Source organism: Protopterus annectens, chromosome 6.part0 (genome assembly GCF_019279795.1).
Source record: "Protopterus annectens isolate FY-2018-M chromosome 6.part0, PAN1.0, whole genome shotgun sequence".
Lineage (NCBI taxonomy): Eukaryota > Metazoa > Chordata > Ceratodontiformes > Protopteridae > Protopterus > Protopterus annectens.
The window spans coordinates 1061120878-1061142429 of record NC_056737.1 but is presented as its reverse complement, the minus strand read 5'-3'; the positions used below and the strand labels follow the sequence as shown (position 1 = coordinate 1061142429).

The 21552-nt window shown below is 37.6% G+C and overlaps 1 protein-coding gene across 1 annotated transcript in view; it reads right to left on the bottom strand.

The window, feature by feature from the left end:
- Positions 1-21552, bottom strand: part of LOC122803937 (extracellular calcium-sensing receptor-like) — a 319734-nt gene that overhangs the window by 32819 nt on the left and 265363 nt on the right. The window contains exon 5 of the mRNA XM_044073614.1: positions 3093-3216. Within this exon, the coding sequence (XP_043929549.1) occupies positions 3093-3216 (124 nt within the window). The remainder of the gene's footprint in view (positions 1-3092; positions 3217-21552) is intronic.

Sequence of the window (21552 nt, the reverse complement as noted above, 5' to 3'; positions counted from 1 at the left end):
TGAAGGGCAGGCTCAGAAAAATAAAGAAAAACAATATCTAAACTAATCTTTACTATATTCCTGACTGAATCTAAGAGAATTATACTGTTCCCTAATAACTTACTTAATAGAGCAAGGCAGATGATGTGGTGAATGGTCCTTCTTGTTGTCAGGCCCAAGACAGAATACAGAATGCTCCTGAGACATCAGTCTCCTCTAATATTAAAACATTATTTCGATAAAGAATGATATCACATACGTCTGGTCATTTGACTCTGTTTTCCACATTATCATTAGCCCTGGAAACTGCCAGGATTTTAACACTTACATGTACAAAATAGACACATACAGACATACACACAAGAGCTTTGCTCAGATCTGTTGAGCTTCTGTGGGTCATAAAACAATTAAACACTTCCACTCTTCCTGAGTGGCAATTAGTTCACCCCAAAGACAATACAGCAAGCTTCCTAGTACAGACTTTGTGCTTCTGGCTACATTGAAACCTGTGAGATAGCATCTTCATGGCCTAGCCCATAAATTGATTTAATTTCAGATATGTTTTATAGTTTGCTGGACTGAGGTTAACCTCCTGTCTCCTAGTTTCCTCTGTTAAAAACATATACATTTAAACAGTTACAATTGTGCATGTACATTTCTGTTCACTCCAGTAGGGCACACTGTGGATACATTTCCAACACAAGCACTTTACGAATATCTTTTCAATGCAAACATCTGTATACATCAGTTTGATATACACATGACATACAGTTCTAATGCATTTTGTAACATAAGCGTCTTGTATAAATCAGTATGATATTCACAAATAACACATAATTATTTACAAAATTCCAGCTAGCTTTGCAGGCAGTACCTCCTTTCACCACAGGGACACTGAAGATCTGCTGGGTAATGTCTTTCCTTGGCATTTTCTCTCAACTGCTAATTCATTTTGACAAGTTGTCCATGCTGCCTGAGCTTGATGGGAAAAGTCCCTCTCTGCACAAAAAGACCACTCCAACCTTTTCTAGCAGCATAGGAGATTTGGCTCAGTACAGGACATTTGTGATGGATTCAGAGGGGGGTCAATGACTAGAGAGCTGAAGTTCTATCAGGCTTATAACCCTCTTTATCTAATGAGGTTTAACTGGGCAGATTCTGACTAGACAACTATTCTTGAAAAATATCCAGACCAAAAAAGTATAGCAAGTGGATTAAGGCCGGTCCAATAAAATAAAAAGTTAAAACAGCAAAAATACAAATAAGGAACTAGCCACATGACTGAAGGCAAAATACAAAGTTTTTATTGCTTTCAGTCATGTTGGCTGGTTCCTTATTTGTATTGTTGCTGTTTAGATTCTTGAAAAATAGGCATGCCGCTTCAGCCCTCAATAGGGAATGCTTCAAATATTTCCATTTTGCTATTCATTTAACTAGATATGTAAAATAAGTGTGAATTTTTTTATTATAACACAAAGACTGATATCAGCAAAAGTCTTCTGGTGATCCATCACCTGTTCTGAAAAGTTCTGTGCAAGTTCTCCTTCTTGGCCAGCCATTGTGAAATCCATCCCTTCTTTTGTAAATGTGAGTAGTAGTTTCTTGTCAGAATGATATAGTAACATGAAGATAATATGAAATGGTGGCAATTTGCCTCATGACAGTGGTCTTAAAGTCTTGTGTTCCTTCCCAATTACCCTTTTCTAGAGGAACTGGTGGGCTACAATTAAGTGATATTCTGAAAAGGATCTTATATTTTCTCTTCCAGTCCATTCTACCACACCAAGCAGTTGTAAATTATTCCTCTGGGCCCAATTTTCAAGATTGTTGATTTTCAGTCATTTTTATCTCCTGTTGCTGCTGCTTAGCCCCCAGGGCTTGCATTTCATGGGTAGAGGCAACATTTATAGAGGTACCTAATTCAAGGAAGTCAGATTCAGTTGAAAGTCTTTCTATTTCTTCAGCATACCTTACTGTCAGAAATTATATTTATAAGGTATCTGAAAGCACTTTAGCAATCAATGCAGGTAGGAGTATATTTTGCAATGCAACAGTCCTAGGCCAACCACAAGGTGCATTAACTTTCTCCATTCTGTTACCAGCAGGAGACAAATGACCAGAAAACTAGTTTAATTGTAGCAAGAAGGCAGAAGGACTAGACCTGTACAAAATTAGCAGCTTACAGAAACATGATTACATAGTAAAGCTCCTAGAGTCTGAAGTTTCCCAAATCTACTGCCTCCTTTATTCTTGTAGTCTCTGCCCCGTGTAAGGTTAATTAACACAAATCTGTATAACATACTGTATGCTATCTCATAACTTTATAGTATTCATATATTTCCTAATTTAAAAATGGGATATTAGATATGTGGTATACCCCTTTAACACAGGTAAACAAGGTACAGTGATTAGCACATCTTGCTCTGTACAATGGAAAATTTCAAATAATCATCTATAACAAACGTCAAGTATTTTCCATTTTATAATGGCCGCAAATGTTAATGGCTAAATCAGTCCATCGTTCCTTATTGAGTTAACATTTGTATCATAGCACCTTTGTTATACTATACTATACTATACACCTGTTTGACAAAACAAACATTACTTTGTCACTAATATCAAGCATACTGGGAAACCATATTTTTATTTATCATTGGCTTGGCCATCACAATTCTTAGGTGGTTGAACTACACAATACAATAATCTCTACTTGTACAGTTATGAGTGTGTTTTTTGTAATTATTTATTTACAGATAATGTTTTAATGAGCAATGTTGGACATATTTTGCTTTGTAAAACCTAATAAAAACACGTATAAATATTAAGGATTGCTGAATTTATCCTCAAATCTCCAGCTTCACATGCAAATCAGCTTTCCTTACCACCCTATGATATAAGTGTTTTCCCATATAATGGCATCTTGTCCACCATTTCCCTACACATGGTATGAGTTGTTACATCACAGTTTCTGCTTTGATTTAGCAATATGAAGACATCTAATCTTTACTGCTGCCATCATTCATAAAGTAACAGAGTAGCATTGCTACTAATAAGCAACAAGAGAGGACGCAAGTGCAATTAGAAGGACTTTTTATTTTGTAAAGATAACCCACCTGTTTTATTAGAGATCTCTCCTTCTGAACATGGAGTGCAGTCAAAACAACACACTGGCTCTCCCCTTCGAGCAGCTTTTCTGTAACCTGGGAGACAGCTATTACTGCATACAGAGTGTGGAGTCTAGAAAGCAAACGAAGAGTGGACCTGTAAGCTTTCCTCTTATATAAATATTTGAAATTGATTTGCTTAATCCAAAGTAAAGTTGGAAATTCATCATCTTTCATGTTAATCCTACAAGCAGTCATAACAGTTTGCATTCAGCATAAAAAAGTATAGTCAGGCTTATTCATGCAATCCAGAATATACACTTTTTTAGAATTTCAGATGTCTGAATGATATGTTTGTGAAAAAAGCAGTGTGAAACATCATCCCACAAATATGTCAATCTACACCTCTTGTAGGGTACAAAGTTTCAATCTCATAGCCCCCTCCCCACAGCCACCTCATGTGTGTCAACCCTAATGTTAACCTTGCCCCTAACACCAAACATACTTGGTTTGTGATTACTGTGGAGTTGACTGGTAAGAGGTTTTATTTGAATTTATATTTTATTTATCTCTTTTTCACTGTTTGTAGGTAGGAAGAGACAGCTTGTTATCAAGATTTACTTTGATTCATATTTTGTTGTTTTACCTTTAATTTCACTGTTGGTTATTAAAAAGGGACAGGTTTTAGACAGGCAAGCTCTAGCAGACAGGCAAGCTCTAGCACCCCAAGGGGCATAGACAGCTATAAATTCACACAGACTGCAGTGAGGAAAATCCAGAGCTTATCTAAACAGTCCTACCCTGGTCTGTGATTTATTGATCTTTGCTGTTAAAAAGTAGTGCGACTGCAAGCAATAGTGAGCGATGTAAAGGAATTACAGCTTTAGTCTGGCTTGCAGAACTTGTATGCTCAGAACAACTTTACTGTACTCACTTTAGTATTTAGTTGTATATTGCTTGTGTGATTTTTTGTCACAGAAGTTGATTTAAGTTCTCTTTGAATTCTGCGGTTACTGATTATATTATTCTTTTCTTTTTACAATATTTTATTAGTTTGAAGCTGAATATGGATTCCTTAAATGAGTATGCAAGTAATCATTTGTTAATGCACAAATATATTGTACAGTGTACTAATTGCTATGCACATTTAAAGGTAACAGCTGATAACACTGGTGATCTGAGTTCCTCATGTCAAAAGTTGGACGATTTGCTTACCATTGTTAGAAGTAAATCTAGACTTAATGATAACGATTGCACTTGTGCAACTGGCATGGCTTAGAGAACTGTTGGACTAGTGAGATAAATGATGTCAGGCAAAGAACAAATAGAACACATTTAGGAAATTATACATCTATTGTCTGCAAAGATCATTCAACCCTTATGAAACAAAATGTTGCCCCTGACAACTTTGGAATTCTGGATGTAAGTATTCAGCAATTTGAGGATTTGGTTTGTTTAGAAGGAAACAAAAAAGAAAGAAAGGAAGAAGTTCACAACAAATAACAAGGAAAAAAAAGAAACTGACTAATGACTGTAAAGGAAAGAGAATATGTAGTAAAAAGGACACTGCTTTGTTATGTTACAGGGATGATAATATTTTCCTATCAGAAAACCTTCAGTCTACTGAAAAAGGAATCATTTTTCCAAAAGAGAAGGTAGAAAAATGAGGCAAGGGGCAGGTGAAAAGGAAGAAACCAAAATCAAACATGGAAGGATTGAAGAATATTACTTTAAGAAAAAAGAAGAGAAAGACAGATGCTAACTACATGGCTCAAGCTGTGGATGTACAAAGTTAGCTGGATAAGAATTGTTTGCTTTTAAATTTAATACACAATGAAAGCAGTGGGATTAATAAGACTAATGGTGATGAAGATCCTTCCTTTGTAATCATTTTTAGAGTAGATATTATTGTATTAGAAGTTGAAGATTCTCCAGATCTGGCCAGAAAAGATATTCTTGTAATTGCAGATTCAGTTATTAGAGGACCTGATAGCTAATATTTGCAGAGAAGATAATGAACATCGAATAGTGTTATGCTTGCCAGGAGCAAAAATAGAAGATGCGAGACAAGCCTCGGAATGCCTTAATGTTAGGAAGCACGGATCTGTTTTTATTCATGTTGGTACAAATGATCTCATCCACAAGGACTCTCTGACTGTTAATAGGGAAGTTACAGCCCTCATAGATAGTATAGCTTGTACTAGCGTTAGGATGTATTTTTTCTCAAATCACATATAGAAAGGATAGCCAGGTCACCATGAATGAAAAGATTTTTTGGGAAAGTACCTACATGAAAAACTGCCCTCTTTTAAAAACTGGAAATGTATAGAGCATCCAAGCCTAGTTTGGGGCACACGTGTTCAGACAGGATGGTGTGCATTTGTCAAGATCAAGGAAGATAATATTTGCATTAGATATTTTGCAATATTTGACAAACATTAGGCAGGATTTTTGCCAGGTCAAAAATTTAACAATTCACAGATAGTAACATTTGATGCATCTCTGATGGTTGTTAATGCTAGGAGCATTAATAATAAAGTTTTTTTATTGGAAAATTGATGTTGTTATTGTTTGTGAAACATGTTAAAGAACAATGAATGGAAACCAGTTCTGTCATGGTATAAATGTTTTTACTGTAACAGACATTCTATCAAAAAATCAGGTGGCAGTGTTATGATGGGGTATGAAGATAGTTATGAGACCTGTGATTATTACATGTTCAGTCATAAAACACCAATGCTATAGACTGTGTAACTGTGACAATAAAGACAAGCCTGGAACATATAACAATTGTTGGAGTTTATAGACCACCAAAGTCAAGTGCAGATGACCTAGAGGAATTCATACATTTCTTGCATGAATCACATGAGGGAAAAATAATATTACCTGGGGACTTAAATTTACTAGAAACAGACTGCAATAATATTGATTCAACAATGTAAGTAAGGAAATTATTCACAACTTAAATTCAGGAACAACAATTGATTCAGATTGTAAAAAAAAACTACCAGGGGATGGAACATACTAGACATTGTTTGTGTTCCTAAAGAAATTACTGTTACTTCAAGTCAGGTTTTACCATTGTTGATGTGTAGTGATCATGGAGTTATAAAGGTTAATTTGTTGCTAGTTAATTCTGCCAAACTGAAATCTAAACCAATGCACAGAAGTTTAATTACAGATTATATGGAAGTAAAACAGTCACTATGTAAAATTAACTGGAGTGAAGTGTTCAGTGGAAAAACTGCAGATGGAATGTGGAAAGTTTTGAAAGAGAAATTGAGTGCAAAAATCAAACAATGTTTAACATCAGGATCTAGGCATACAAAATCAGAGAGATATATTTCCATAAAAACAAGATATCTGATTAAGGTGAGAGACAAAAAATATAAGAAATGGAAGAGAGGTTGAACTACAGCTATGAAAACTGAAATAAACAAGCTGGACAAACAGATTAAATGTAGTGTGAGACAAGATCAAGAAATTTTGAAGAAAATGTATATAAAGATATTGAGCATAATAGGAAACATTTTATAAGATACATACGATGTGGGAGGAGTAAGGACACAAACTGATAAACTGTGTGCAGATTCTAAAATGTATTCTCAGACACAACAGATTATAGCTATATTTACAAAATCATATGCAAAGCAGTTTAGCTCCACAAAAGGGGTGATAAGTTGTCCTAGTGACATCCAGGTAACCTCAGTTACTGGAATCAAATTAGATTATATTGAAATAAAACTCTACAAAATTGATCCAAACAAAGCACAGGGGGGAGGAGAAGGAATTAATAACAATGACCTGAGAACACTACGACAAGAACTTATGCTGCCATTATATCAATTATTCACTAGGTCATATTAATATGAGGAAATTCCTCAAGATTGTAGACATGTGCTTATTAAACCTGTCTTTAAGAAAAATGGGAGTAGGACAAACTCAGAGTGATATAGACCCTTAAGTTTACTTTCATGTTTTGGAAAAATAATGCAGCAGGTAATATTGGACAAGTTATTGTCAGAACTGGATAGGTTGGGACTTGAACCCATATATCAGCATGCATATATTAAAAGTAGATCTATTACCACCTGTAACATGATGTCCTATAACAATATAATAATTGCTATGAATGAAAAATTGTGTTGTGAAATAATTTATATAGATTTAACTTCAGCATTTGACAGGGTCATACACAAAACACTGCTCGATAAATTAGTACAACTAGGTATTCATGTACCCTTGATAAAATGGATAGCTGCATGGCTTACAAATAGGACATGGCAAGTATCATACAGCAACTGGACAGGTGAGATCTTTGGTTACAGTCAGGGTGTCCCAGAGGGCTCTGTCCTAGGCCCTTACTTGTTCAGATTGTATCTTTCAGACCCAACTTTTTCATCTGAGGTGTTCTACAGTCTATATGCAGAAGACTTGAAAGTGGATAAACTGATTATATGTGTTACAGATAAGGCATGACTGTTTTCAAAATAACTTGACTAAATTGACCATTTGGGCACAGGAGAATAGTATGCTAATAAATACATTAAAAACTAAGCACATGAGATTTGGGAGACATAAATTGAAAGGTGAATATTTAATATAGTACACAGTGATTGAAACTGTAGACTTATTTAAGGACCTGAGCATTTCTAATCATATCACCCAATTGGTTAATGATAATTATAGAACTATAGGTTCATAGGTTCATAGGTTCATACTAGGCTATCTGCCCTAGGGCATTTATAAGCCTAGCCAGAGTATGTTTGGCTTTCGCCACCCATTTTAAATAAATTTTGCTATGCCCTTTTTTGAGGTTAGTATACTGTGCCTCTGTCTAACAGTGACACAGAAGTGATACCCGGGGTAAACCTACGATCTCCCATCCACTTATCAAGATTCCTCTTGAAGAGAGTCAATGAGGGATTCTGCCTAACCTGGACTGGGATTTTATTCCAGAATGAAGGGAGCCTCTGGATTATGAATCTGTCCCTCCAGCATGTCCTATTTATTTCAGTGCTGAGGTTCAAGTCTCTCGAGCGCGTAGCTCGATGGGATTTGGATTTTCTGAGGTGCAGCATGTCCATTAATTCTGGGTTGGACATGGCTTTATACATCAGGCACAGATCACCTCTGAGCAGGCGGTATGCCACTGAGTAGAGCTGGAGTTTCTTTAACTGGGCAGCATATGGCATCTGTTTGAGCCCTTTGATCCTCTTGGTGAGGTACTTTTGGGGTCTTTCCAGTTGCTGCAGGTGTCTGGTAAGGTACATCCCAAAAGGGGCATTGTACTCAATTATGGGCCTGATGAGGGATGAGTAAAGAGGCACGATGACCTCCCCTGATCTAGATGTGAATCCCTTCATGATTAGGTGGGCTAGATAAAATGTTTTTCTAACCACTTTGGCCACGTGGTTGTCAAATGAGAGATTGCTATCAACTTGGGTCCCCAGTTCCCTATTTACTTCTTCTGTACTTAATGGATTACCACCTATGTGGTAATTTGTGGGCACTTTGTTTTTGCCAAAGGGAATGACTATACACTTTTTGGCATTTAGCTTGAGGCCATGACTCTGGCACCAGTTGTCTGTTTCTATGAGGCCCTTTTGGAGGATGCTTGTGTCGGCTGGAGAGTCGATTATGGCACCCAGTTTGCAATCATCTGCAAACTTGGTCAGCCACAGTCCTTCCGTGTTGGCCTGTACCTCTGACAAATATATATATATATATATATATATATATATATATATATATATATATATACCGAACAAGAGAGGTCCCAGGACTGAGCCTTGTGGGACACCACTTGTAACTGGTTTGGAGTCTGACATGGCTCCAGCAATTCTAACCATGTGGGTTCTGTCCTTGAGTCAGTTTGCAACCCATCTAGTGACATAGGGGTTTATATTTAAGCTGGTGAGCTTATCTATAATGCCTGAGTGGGGTATTGTATCAAAGGCTTTTGCGAGGTCCAGGTAGGCTGTGTGGACCACCTTCCCCTTGTCAACGGCCTTGGTGACTGTTTCAAAGAAATCAACCAGGTTTAAGAGGCAGGATCTGTCATTCACAAAGCCAAACTGGGTAGGATCCAGTGTCTGTAGGTCCCCAATATCTTTATTTATGAGGTCCATGATGATCCTTTCCATAGCTTTGCAGGCCAAGCTAGTCAGGCTTATGGGGCGATAGTTTCCAGGATCTGTTGAGGTACCACCTTTGTGGAGAGAGACCACTGTTGCTGTATGCTACTCTTTGGGTACATATCCTATAGTAAGGCTGAGATTGAACAGTAATTTTATGTTTGGGTTTAGATCTTCTTGGAGTTCATGTAGGATGCAGCCCAGGACACTGTCTGGTCCCATTGATGCTGTGTTTTTTGCTTTGGAGAGGGCGGCTGTTACCTGAGCATCTGAGATGTCAGGGGGGCAGCACTCTGCTGGGATAGATATTTGCCCTTTGGGTGGGGAGGGGGGGGAGAAGTTTGCGCTGAACCTGTCAGCTAGGATGTTGGCAATGTCTGTGGGTTCGGTGTATTTTCTGTCATTTTGGACTAATTCTGAGCATATCTGGGAATTCCTACCCAGGTTCCTAACATAACTAAAGAAAGCCTTGTGATTATCCTTAGTGTTCTGTGCAATTTTTCTCTTGAAGCTTGCCTTAGACGATTTTATGAGTGCCCGTAGTTTTTTGCTAATACTGATCAGAGATGCCTTCCCTTTTTGGGATTTTGCTCTATCATGTAGTAGCTTCCTCCTTCTATTGTATAGTTTGTTTATGGCTGGGGTCCACCAGACAGGACGTCTGCCTTTGGAGGATTGGGTCTTGGTTTTATTTGGGATTGCATGATCCATGCATTCCCAAAGGTGTTCATAGAATGCGTTTATAAAGGATTCTGCAGTCTGGGCTGTATTTTCCACAGGCCCGGGGGCTTTGAAGGATTCCACCTTGGTTTTGAGGAGTGTGAAATTTGCTTTAGAGAAGTTTTTCACTGTGGTTTTCTGGGCAGGGGGTGGAGTCGGGATGTGAATATCCAGTGAGATTAGTTTATGGTCTGATCTTAACAGTGAGGGATACAATTCTGGTCTGGAGCATAGAGTCCCCATGCTGGTGATGATCAGGTCCAGTATGTTTTCCCCTCTTGTGGGAGTGGTAACAAGTTGTTCCATAGCATTTGAGTTTATAAATTCTAGGAACCTTTGGGCTAGGGTGTTGGAGCTAGAATTATGCTCCCAGTCTATGTTTGGGTAGTTGAAGTCACCCAATATAATGGTGTTTGGAGAGACCTTCATATTTTCCAGTGTTCTCAGGAAGGCTGAGTGGGGTTCCTGGGTTTGGGAGGGTGGTCTGTAGCAGGCTATAAACTGGAAGGCAGTTTTATCCACTGTTAGTTGCACATGGATAGTCTCTGATGCTTCATGCTGTGCCACCAACCTGGAGGTGTGAGTATCTTTGACGAATATTGGTACTCCCCTCCTTTTGTGGTTCGGTCCAAGTTTTGGGGCCGAAAAGCATGGTATGAGGTATAACCTGGTAGTGCTGGGGTGCTCTCGGAGCCTTGAACCAGGTTTCTGTTACTGCACAGATATTGATGTTCTCCATGCTAAGGAGAGTTTTGAGTGCATGCATCTTGAGGTTTAGACTTCTGGCATTGAGTAGCATTACTCTTAGTTTCTTATCCCTTGTGATACCTATGGAGGTGGGTTTGTCTTTTGAGCCTTGCCTAAAAAAGGCACTATGGGGGTAGCAAGAGCCTTTGCCAATATCCGAAAGCCCAGGGGTGACAGGTGCAAGCCATCCCTAGTGAAGCATCGTGGCTTGTCGAGCATGTCATCCCAGGCTGACCGGCATTGCATCCCCTTTGAATGACACCAATACTTAAGCCAATTGTTGAAATTGATCATCTTGTCTTCATATTGTGGTATCATTCTTGGTGAGGGAAGATGCTACTCAAGGTCAGGGTCATACCGGCCTGGGCCACATGCTCAGAGAGCTCCTCTATGTCTCTTTTCATGTAGTCCAGGGAGGTATGTCTCAGGTCATTCACACCAGCATGGACAATGACTGAGTCATATTTGTATTTGCCTTGGAGTGAGCTGAGTGCTTGTGTTATGTGGAGGATCCTAGCGCCCGACAGGCAGCTCACCGTGACCTTCTCTTGTTCTGCCTGGTGAGCGGGATGTGAGTGTGCCTGACGATAGAGTCACCTATTACAAGTGTAACAGATGTGTTGTTTAGCCTTAAGGGCTGTGACTGTTCAGCACACTGGCTTTGTGAGCTATGTGTTGCACGTGTTTTGTTTTGAGGTAGCGGTTGCTTGGGTGTCTGGTTTGGAGGTCTCTGCTGCTTAGGCAGATTTTTATTTAGAGCCTCCGAGTATGTTTTTGTGTGTTTATGTGTTTGGTTTGCTGTCGTGTTAGGTTTATGTCAGACTGGAATTGTAGTGAGTGTGGTTTCCTTCTCCTCCTGACTGGTCACACCAGTACTGAGTTGAGAGAGCTTAGCCTCCAGTTTGGCTATATGATCGCATCTCTCACATGTGTTGGAATTTGTTGGGAGGAGGAGAGGGTTGTCTGTTTACATGAGGCAGTTGTAACATTGCCTCAAGATTCCCAGATTCACCAGCTAGACCGGAGAGGAGATTGACAACTGACCTTTGGACATGCTAGAATAGTATTGAGAATTCCTTTATAATTGAAAAAAAGAGCCAATGGGGAACAATGTACTCAAGGGGAGTTTGTGAGGGTGTAGTGCTTTTAATTTTTTAGTGCTGACTTATATAATTGCTTTAGTGAGCAAGTGCCAGGTAACTTAAATGCAAGTAACTTAAATGCAAAAATGACAAACAGTAACTTTCTTTCAAGTGAAACAAGGAAATAAGTACAGTAAACAATGCAGATATCCCTAGGGATCCACAGAAGTGCTGAAAAGCCGCGTTTTAGGTGGAATTAGCATTTCAGGGAAATAACAAGCAAACAAACAACAAGCATACAATCAAAGCTGGATTCAGCAGGCCTGGATCTAGTCTATGCTACAGCAAACATGGTGTACCAATTTCAGTAAGAAACAGTTCAAATATGTAGGCACTATAATCCTTTAACCAGAAATTCCCAGCTCAGAAGGGCAGATTCCAGCCTCTCCTCCCACAAGAGTGCAGACCACAAACCTTCTTAATGTAAAATAACTGGCCTGAAGAACAAGTGCTTAAACCAGAACTAATATACTTTTAGAATAACAGACACTGAGCCCTCAATCAGCAGTTCCCAAGTAGAAGGATGTAAGCTACCTGTCCTGCCACCACAGTGCAGGCCACAAACCTTCCTAATGTAAAATGGTTTACTATCATAAATTCAAAAATCAGAACAAAACGTGTCTGCATTTTCGAATTTATACATCGGAAATGAACATGTCCGAATTTACCTAAAGTCGAAAACAGCTGTGTATTGTCTAAAATGTTGCTCGCGACATTTTCAGCAATACACAGCACTCCCACCCGTCCCGTAACTACCTACCTAACCAGCCTAAACACATAGTTATGCAGGGGGGCATGCCCCCCTGCACCCCCCCGGGGCGCCCCCCATACCCCCCAACTTAATATTCCAACTCCGAGATCGCACTACAGTGAGGAAAGGGATGTATTTCCCTAACTGCACTGTCCCACGATCCCCTCACATGAGCGAACGTTAGAATTGCGAATGCGCAGTCCATTCGCAATGGTAACATTCGCTCACATCACCTGCCGAAATATGAAGTATTCAAACATCTGTTGTTTGAATACTTCATAGCCGTGCAAGTGCACATCGGCATTGTGATAGTAAACCTATATATATATATATATATATATATATATATATATATATATATATATATATAGATAGATAGATAGATAGATATTTATATATATATATATATGGGTCTACTTCTAATTATATATATATATATATATATATATATATATATATATATATATATATATATATATATATATATATATATATATATGTGTGTGTGTGTGTGTGTGTGTGAGTGTGTGTGTGTGTGTGTATAGAGGTTTAGACCAGCTAAGTAAACATCTTTTGGTTGACTGAAACAGACTGTTGACAGTTGTGTGAGACTGACAGTACTCAGGTAGGAGAATATTAACTTTCCCTGTGTAATGTCCACCACGGCAGTAAAAGTTGGTAGTAAAATCAAAACTTTAATAAAAAGAAAAAGAACATAACATAAAACAAGCAGTCCTCAGTCTTCCGATAAGCGCTTTCGGCAAATAAGCCTTCCTCAGATCGTATAAAAGGGACTGTTCAGCTTTTGTATTTAACCATCTTATAACCTTCCTAGTTGCAGATGTTTGTAAGCCATTATTATGTTTTCCACATTTTGCCCATTTTTTCCACATTATGAGGGCTACTGTTCCTCATTTTGGAGATGGAAGGTTGAAAGCTGTGGAGTAAAAGAATAAAAATTGAGTGTAGTAAAACAGGAGCATCTTCATATCTGACAGCAGGTGTAGAAGATTAAGGCTGTGAGCTTTAATTCCCATGGTGCAGGGTTTGATTCCCTCAGCCCTCATTTGCTTACTATGTGAACTTGCACAAGTCACTTAACCAGATGGTGCTTTGGAGCAACAGGAAATGTTGGCAAGACTCCTCAAGGGTTCCCTGAACTGGAAGTCTATTAACTAACTCGGAACCAGATTTAAAATAATACAGAGCTGTCTGGATTCCAAAACAGTTTGAGGAAAACATAATGTGCTGCCTGATTTTCTTGAACTATCACTAACCACCCGCAGTTCTATATGATCTACTGTAACATGTCATGAAGATCAATTAATGCAAAATGCAGCATGCAGATCTAGTCACAAGTACCCTAAGCATGATTCAGAAGCAAATCAACAGCGTGGCACGTCAGTAAAAGAGGAAGTAAAACTTGGTGGAGAGTACTTGAATGTATCATAACAATGCAGGTATTATGTTTAAATTTGGATGAAAGATTATATTCCAGTAGAATTTTCTTACTGCTACAGATTCATAGATTCATATATTAGTACTAGGCTAACTGCCCTTGAAAAGAATGAACTATAGATAAAGGTAGTGAGGTAACAGTGGAATTGCTGTCACCCATGCCTGTTCTTAAACCTGATCTCTGATTAGGAGGTGACAGAACTGATACTGGTTTGATAGATATATATGGTGCAGGATGTGTGCTGAATATGTATACCATTGCCACACATGATGGCATGCAGTCTGTGGAGGAGCCCAATAACACTGGAAACAAAAGCATGCTTCCTACTGGGTATAATAGGATGTGAGACATCCATCACGATATAGAAGTTACTAAGATATCATCCCCATGACCCAAAGCACTGGTTCCTGCATATTACATGACTTCCTATACACCATGCCCACTCAGGCAGTAAACAGGATTCAGTTTTCTACAGAACCCGCAAAGCATCATGTGGCTGTAGAAGCATGTTGTGGCATAGTCTCCCATGGAATCCCGAGTTCCATCAGCTGTATATGTGTCATTATGAAGGACCAGCCATTGATGAATCAGACCCATTTGTAAATCACAAGGAACAGCACAGCATCAGTTGTTAGACTGTGTGCTTCTTGGATTGTATAATAATCAAAATAGTTTATAGATACTACACTTAGTGCGCACGATGTATGTATATATATATATATATATATATATATATATATATATATATATATATATATACATATATATACACACACACAGAGAGAAAGTGCTCCCTACACAAAATGTTTGCAGATATCCACCCACCAGATAAGGAAAGAATCTTCTAATGGTAAAATAGTCAAAAGGGGTAAAACTAGGAAATACTAACCCTCCATTTACTGATGCAAGTAAATCCATCTTTTTTTTATCTTGTAAAGCCAAAGGTATAAAATGGGTTTTATTTGAGATATAGCCTGAACCTGTGGCACTGAATGCTTAGTAAAACACACATCATGCAATACACTGCATTATGTAGCTTAAGTAAACAAATGCCTTAAATATGATAATTCATATGTTAAAGTTAAGAGGAATGTATACTTTGCTAATTATTCACAAAACTGATATAAGATTACTTTCACCTAGAAAATGTATGGGATACATTTGCAAAGCTTGACTAGGCTTATACAGGCCCCAGTGGTCATTAGCCTAGTATATGCCTATGAACCTATGGATGAAATTCTCCTGGATGAAAAAGAACAAAACATTTTTTTTATAGGGAGAGAGTCCCCTCACCTCTGCACATGCATATAGTCATGTTACTTACATATACTAGTTCCAGGGTCAGACAACTGAAGAGAAAATCAAAAAGACCTAAGAAAATTCTAGACCACTGCCAGCACTCTAATAAAAACAATACCAGCAATAATTGTCCGTAAGAAATAACAATCACCAAGTTGCAGTTTATGCAAATGTGATCAGTCAGTTGCAACCTCATCCATTTTGTACTTGGCTGATGGAGGGGATATTGATGCATACAGATGATGTCTTGCAATGGCATGACAAACATAAGACATGGTGAGAAGTGCATGTTCTGTATACCTGTTGCATCAGCCATTGCCACTTTAAACAGTAAAGAGCAGGTATCCTAAGACACAGCCATCATCATCAGAATATTAAACAGGACTTCCAGAGAACACTGACAGTGGCTCACTTCAGGTTGGGGGCATTAAATACAGTGATAGCATGGCAGAGAAACCCTTGATATCCATGGAGTGCAGTTAGAGATGACACATGCCAATTTACAGTATCAGTCTGAACTACCTAGAGATCAGACTCAGATGTACTACTGCAGGAGATGACCCACCTCATTTGAGAGGTATTCCATGATATATCATGGCAGGACATCAGTGAAAAGATATGGGATCTTGAGGTGGATTTTTTGGGATGTGCAAATATCTCTGTGTTACAGAGCTGACAAGTAGCTGCATTTCATTGGATACAGCAGCACTAATAGATGAAGGTAGCACAATGTGGCACTAACCCTTTACTTTCATGACACACCTATAGGGGGCATAAGAGAACATGCCAAGTTCTAAATGCTTGACAAATGTGCTTGCTCAGACATATTGGCACATGTCAGATCATGCATGGTCATTATTATTTGACCATAGCAGGGGTCTGCATTAATCTGCATGGTCATCATTATGCTATTATGGGGCCTCTTGGCATCAGTGTGCTTGGTGATAAGCATGCATAACTCTGTATAGACAATCTACATACCTGCTCACTAAAGTCAAAGAGCAAGCCTTGTTGCACAGGTAGATCAGCCTACCCAGACAAACTATTATCCCCATTTACATCATCTGCTACAGTCACTCAGCCCTACTGCAGGTGCTGCCTTTTAGTTTATGAACTGATGTGTTGTGAATGAGAAGAGCTGTGTCTCTCTGGACTTCCTCACTGATAGTGTTGGATGTAGAGTTCAACGGTGACTCATCAGCCCTGCACCTCCAATATGTCAGATATGACACTGGCTGCCACAGGCATTCTGGAGACTTCCAAGAGATTAATGACAGCAACATCCTTCTTCTTTCTGTAAATATGCTTCCCATGTGATGAAACGCCCTGTGCATTAGAATCATCCCTGTATGTCCCCTTGTGTCATGTCCATCTCTTCTGAATGCACTCTGGTCATCATTCCTGTAAAACATACTTGCTGTAAAGATACATAGAGAAAAGTTGCTAGACTCTGCAGGGGTACCCAACAGGTGGCCCTAGGGCCAAATTCTAGCCCATCAAATCATTTTATCTGGCCTTCAGTATGTCCTGCAACAAATTGTTTTAAATGGACAAATACATGTTGGACATGATCATGTGCCCCCCATACCTTACCAAGTATGGTAAGTGACCCCTGAACTTTATGATAAATAGACCCTGAGCCAAAAAGTTTGGGCATCCCTGTGCTAGAGTCTGTGTGTATATACTGTAAATACATACTATAGGCATTGCCATTTTAAGACTATTGTACAGTACGCCATTTTAACAATGCACATACCCATAATGCATTGTATCCAAAGCTTAATGCCAGTATGCTCATGGAGAGTGGAGTATTAATATCATTTCAGCTCAGCAACCATTTTTATAAAATAAAAGTTACCTGTTTATTAAAAATGTTGGCATTTAGTTACTTATATCATTTTGGTAACCAGATAAGTCGACTGATCGACAGACCCTTTTCAGTCACAACCTAGGCCCATTGGCCATAAATTACAGTGTCAAACAATACAATCTGAGTATCACATATAGTATTTACATAGAAGCAAGTACAGGGGGACAATGCTGCTGAGATTTCACATGCTAATTATAAACATTTCTTGACAATTATCATAAAAAAGATTTGAACAAAGGAAAGGTCTTGATTACATAAAAGTTTAAAACTATGTTTACAATGAGTAATTTCAAGAGCAATTTTTACAATTAAACAGTGATGTACTTAATAATGGCTGCACAAACAACAATCAAAATATAGTAGAATGAAAGAAAGGCTTCCACCACAATGAAAAGTTCACTTGTGCTAAATTGCTCAACCAATCACATACAGCAATCAGATGAATGAGGGAGGTTCATGATCCATTTGCTTTCTTCCTTTTCAGTTTTGTTGACAATGTCCCTCCATGGAGGTTAGTAGTCACATTTGAGATAACCATAAAGCTAAATGAATGCCCTGGATTTTCATACACATGTCCATAAAACTTTCTATTGGTCTTTAACCTATTTCTTCCTTCTGTACTCTGCTTGTTAGGTATTCCATCATAGTTGTTAAATGACATGATGAATAAAAACACTTTTAAAAATAAACCAGAATTAAAAATGTTTCAACCATCAATAATGTTATAAATACTAATATAAATTTATAAATTGTATATTGTATATCTATATACAATTTTATGGACAAATTTTATATCATAATTTTTTTACACTGCATAAATTTTCTTATATGTTGGGTTACATGACCCAAGGATATATATATACATTTTTACATATTTAAATATTTAAATATTTATTGTATGTATTTCAACAATATATAAATTTATATTACATATTTAGCATATTCATGTGTTATAGTTTGGATAAAACTTTTTTTAAATAATATAAACATTTTAAATTATTTAAATTATTTAAATAAAACTTAAATATTATCTTTTTAATCATATTCATAACAACATTCGGCACGGTATTGGGTTACATAAAACATATTTATTAAACAACTATATTTTCACATTAATTAATTTTTCCAAATAGGTACTTGTTTTGAGGAATTTATTTTTTAATTTTTCTTTTTTAATTTTTCTTTTTTCTTTATTTTATAAGCACACATTATATATGTCAATTAGGGAGTTTTTAAATATATATATTTATACATATACAATTAGAACATATACTTGCATTAGTATGCAATGTACGCATCCATTGTTACAGAGTTTTTATAACATTATTGATGGTTGAAACATAGTGTCGTACATGCTGTCTTTTTTAATTCTGGTTTATTTTTAAAAGTGTTTTTATTCATCATGTCATAGATTGGTTAATTAGTTTATTAATTTGGTTTCTGTATGTATTTCTGTTCTGAAGCAGTCTGTGGAGACGCACAAAAAATCTTTGTCCTGTTATTTTGTCAATAAACTTGTGTTGGAGCGTTCATTGGCCTTGGATTATCTTTCTTCATTGTGGCAGCATCATATTTTATGGTACAGCACCTCTACTTCGGCTGGGGGCTTTCTCTTCCAGTTTTCTTGTAGGATTCCATCATAGTTGCACAATAAATCCTTTAAGTTCTTCTTGTTTTTATAACCAAACTTAGGTGTTTCCCCTACAATTCTCTTAATTTTATTGTCAGCAGTTAAGACTGGCCAAAATTTCTTTATGGTTTCACGGACATCAAAGGAGTCAGTGCCGTAGGTCATCATGCATCTGAGACTGTTTTTGTTGTATCGAATGGACATTACTTTGCCTTTACTCATTACTAATTGTTTTTCATTATAGCCTCTTGAAGCAAAATTCTGTAATAGTTTGTCTTGTTCCTGCAGAAAATCATCATCGTCAGTACAGAGCTTGGATATCCTGGTCACTTGATTTTCAACAATATTCTTATTGTAGTATAGCATATGCTTCCTCCAGTTTGGTTTCCTGAATATAGTGGTGCCGATTCCTTTGCTTTTATTCATTGAAATTCTCACGTCTAAGAACTCAATCTCATTTGCTGATGTTTAATCTTAGAAAGCTAGTCGTACTTGTTAAATAGTTGACAAAATCATTTAGGCATTGCATACTGCCCTTCCATAGGAATATAACATCATCCACAAATCTATTGTAAAACATGATGCATTCCTTCCATTCATTTTTTGTATCCATTTCCCATTGCCTTTCCCATTCAGCTAGGACTATATTGAATAGTAGCTCTCACCATAGAGGAACACATTGCTCTCCAGGACCAATACCAGGAAGCTGCATACTAGGTTCACATCCATGTTTACTTCAAAATGAGAGGCAAAGTCCCTTACTGCTTCTATTCCTATATCGTTGGGTATGCTAGTGAATAAATCAGAACAATCAGAATATAAGTATTCATTTAATAAATTCACTTTCTGATGTTTCTGGAAGTTAATGATGCAGACTTTACTGGGTAACCAGTAGTGCACATCATGACATGGTATAAGGAGAGGAATCGTTACAAGTTAATAACAAAGTGTAAGATTGCCTTTGCCATATGTGAAAATTTAATAAAGATGTTTGGAGAGAGAAAAAAAAAGAGGGGAAATAAGTAAAAACACTCCTGTCAGAAAACCACATCAACAAGCCCAAGTAGTATCTGGCAAGCTCAAAATAAACCATGTTATTGCAAACAAGTTGTTTACCTTACCAAGAGGTCATTTTAAAGATTTTAAACTGTACCAGAGCTCTCAACTATTATCAACAGAATTTTGTACAAATTAAAACCTGAAGAAGGAAAAGGCCCAAAATTAGGGTCACATTTTAAATGTTGGCACTATTATCGTAGAAATTCTCAAAATGATTTCCAATTTTAGGAGGAATAGAAAAATAGGAACAGCTGACAGGTCTGTGCACAGCTCTAGAAAATGAATTTTTGTCAAACATGAAGTTTAACCCACCTGAGTAGTTTGACTTTTCAAAACCATTTTGGCAGCCAGTCAGAAGGCAAAGGTTTACATGATTCAGAGTGGCAACCAAGTTAGATAAACAATCAGAACAAATTCAGGTAAATATTTTGTTATACATAATGAGGGAAAAGGTGGAGGTAATATACAGTTCCCTATCATTCTCAAAGGGACAAAGTGTTACGTATGAGTCAGTAGTTAGTAAACTCAATGAATATTTTGTGCCAAAAGGAAATGCTATAAATGAAAGGGCTACTTCTACAGATGTGTACAAGCCAAAGCTTAATGCAATGAAGCTTTTGTAAGATGTTTGTATGAAATGGCGGAAAATTGCAGGTTTAATGGCACAAAAGATGAACAAATCAGAGACAGAATTGTAATGGGGCTGGCTGACGTAGAAGTATCTCAGAAGTTACAACTTGGAGAGAATTTTACTTTCAAAAAACAATGCAAATTAACAAAGAGGTGGATTTAGTAAAACAGCAAAATACAAATTTAGACATCACAACAATCACAACGAGAGAGGTAAAAACACTAGGCCATTTTGCTATCAGCTATCATTTGCAAAACAAAGCTAATCAAAGATGTTGCTTCTGAAAATAAAACTGAAAACAATGTTTCAGAAAGCATTTTCCCAGGTTTAGTGTCTTACTACGTCTGATACTGAAGCAAACTGGCAAGTGAAACCTCCTGTTCATGAAACTCAAGTGAGGTTTAGGATTAATACAGGGGAACAATGCTGCTGGGATTTCACATGCGAATTGTAAACATTTCTTGAAGCATCCGCAGTTGAAGCAGAAATTTCTAATCCTACAGACAAAATCAAGTACATTTGTACATTTCTAGCCAAGTCTGAGAAGAAGGACCACAAGTCTGAGCTCTGGGTTTATGGAGAGTTAACCCTACCTCCGTTTCACAAGGACAGGGTTCCTTTGAGAAATAACTATTCGTTTATGCCTAAAGGGATCTCAGAGTTTACTTTAAACCAGACTACTAATCTCTGACTTCTTTCATGAACCCAAGAACAAGGGAGAAAATATTCTTCATACTCTAGATGTCAACAGGCCACTTCTTCCTATACTATACTAGACTCAAGCCTTCAGAAAAGCTGATCATTGGTTTGTCTCCAATGAATGTGAGAGGAAAGGATAACCAGTGTAAACACAGATGGCTACCTCATGTTATAGCTTTTTGTTATACTCATTCGAAGGCAGGGTAACGCCCACTACACAAGCATTTTGGCATCTTCTTTGGTTTTATGGAAAAGGTTAGACTCTAGAAGTAGTCTAGAGGAAACATCTTGGTCCTCTGTACATAATTTTACAAAGCACTGCAAA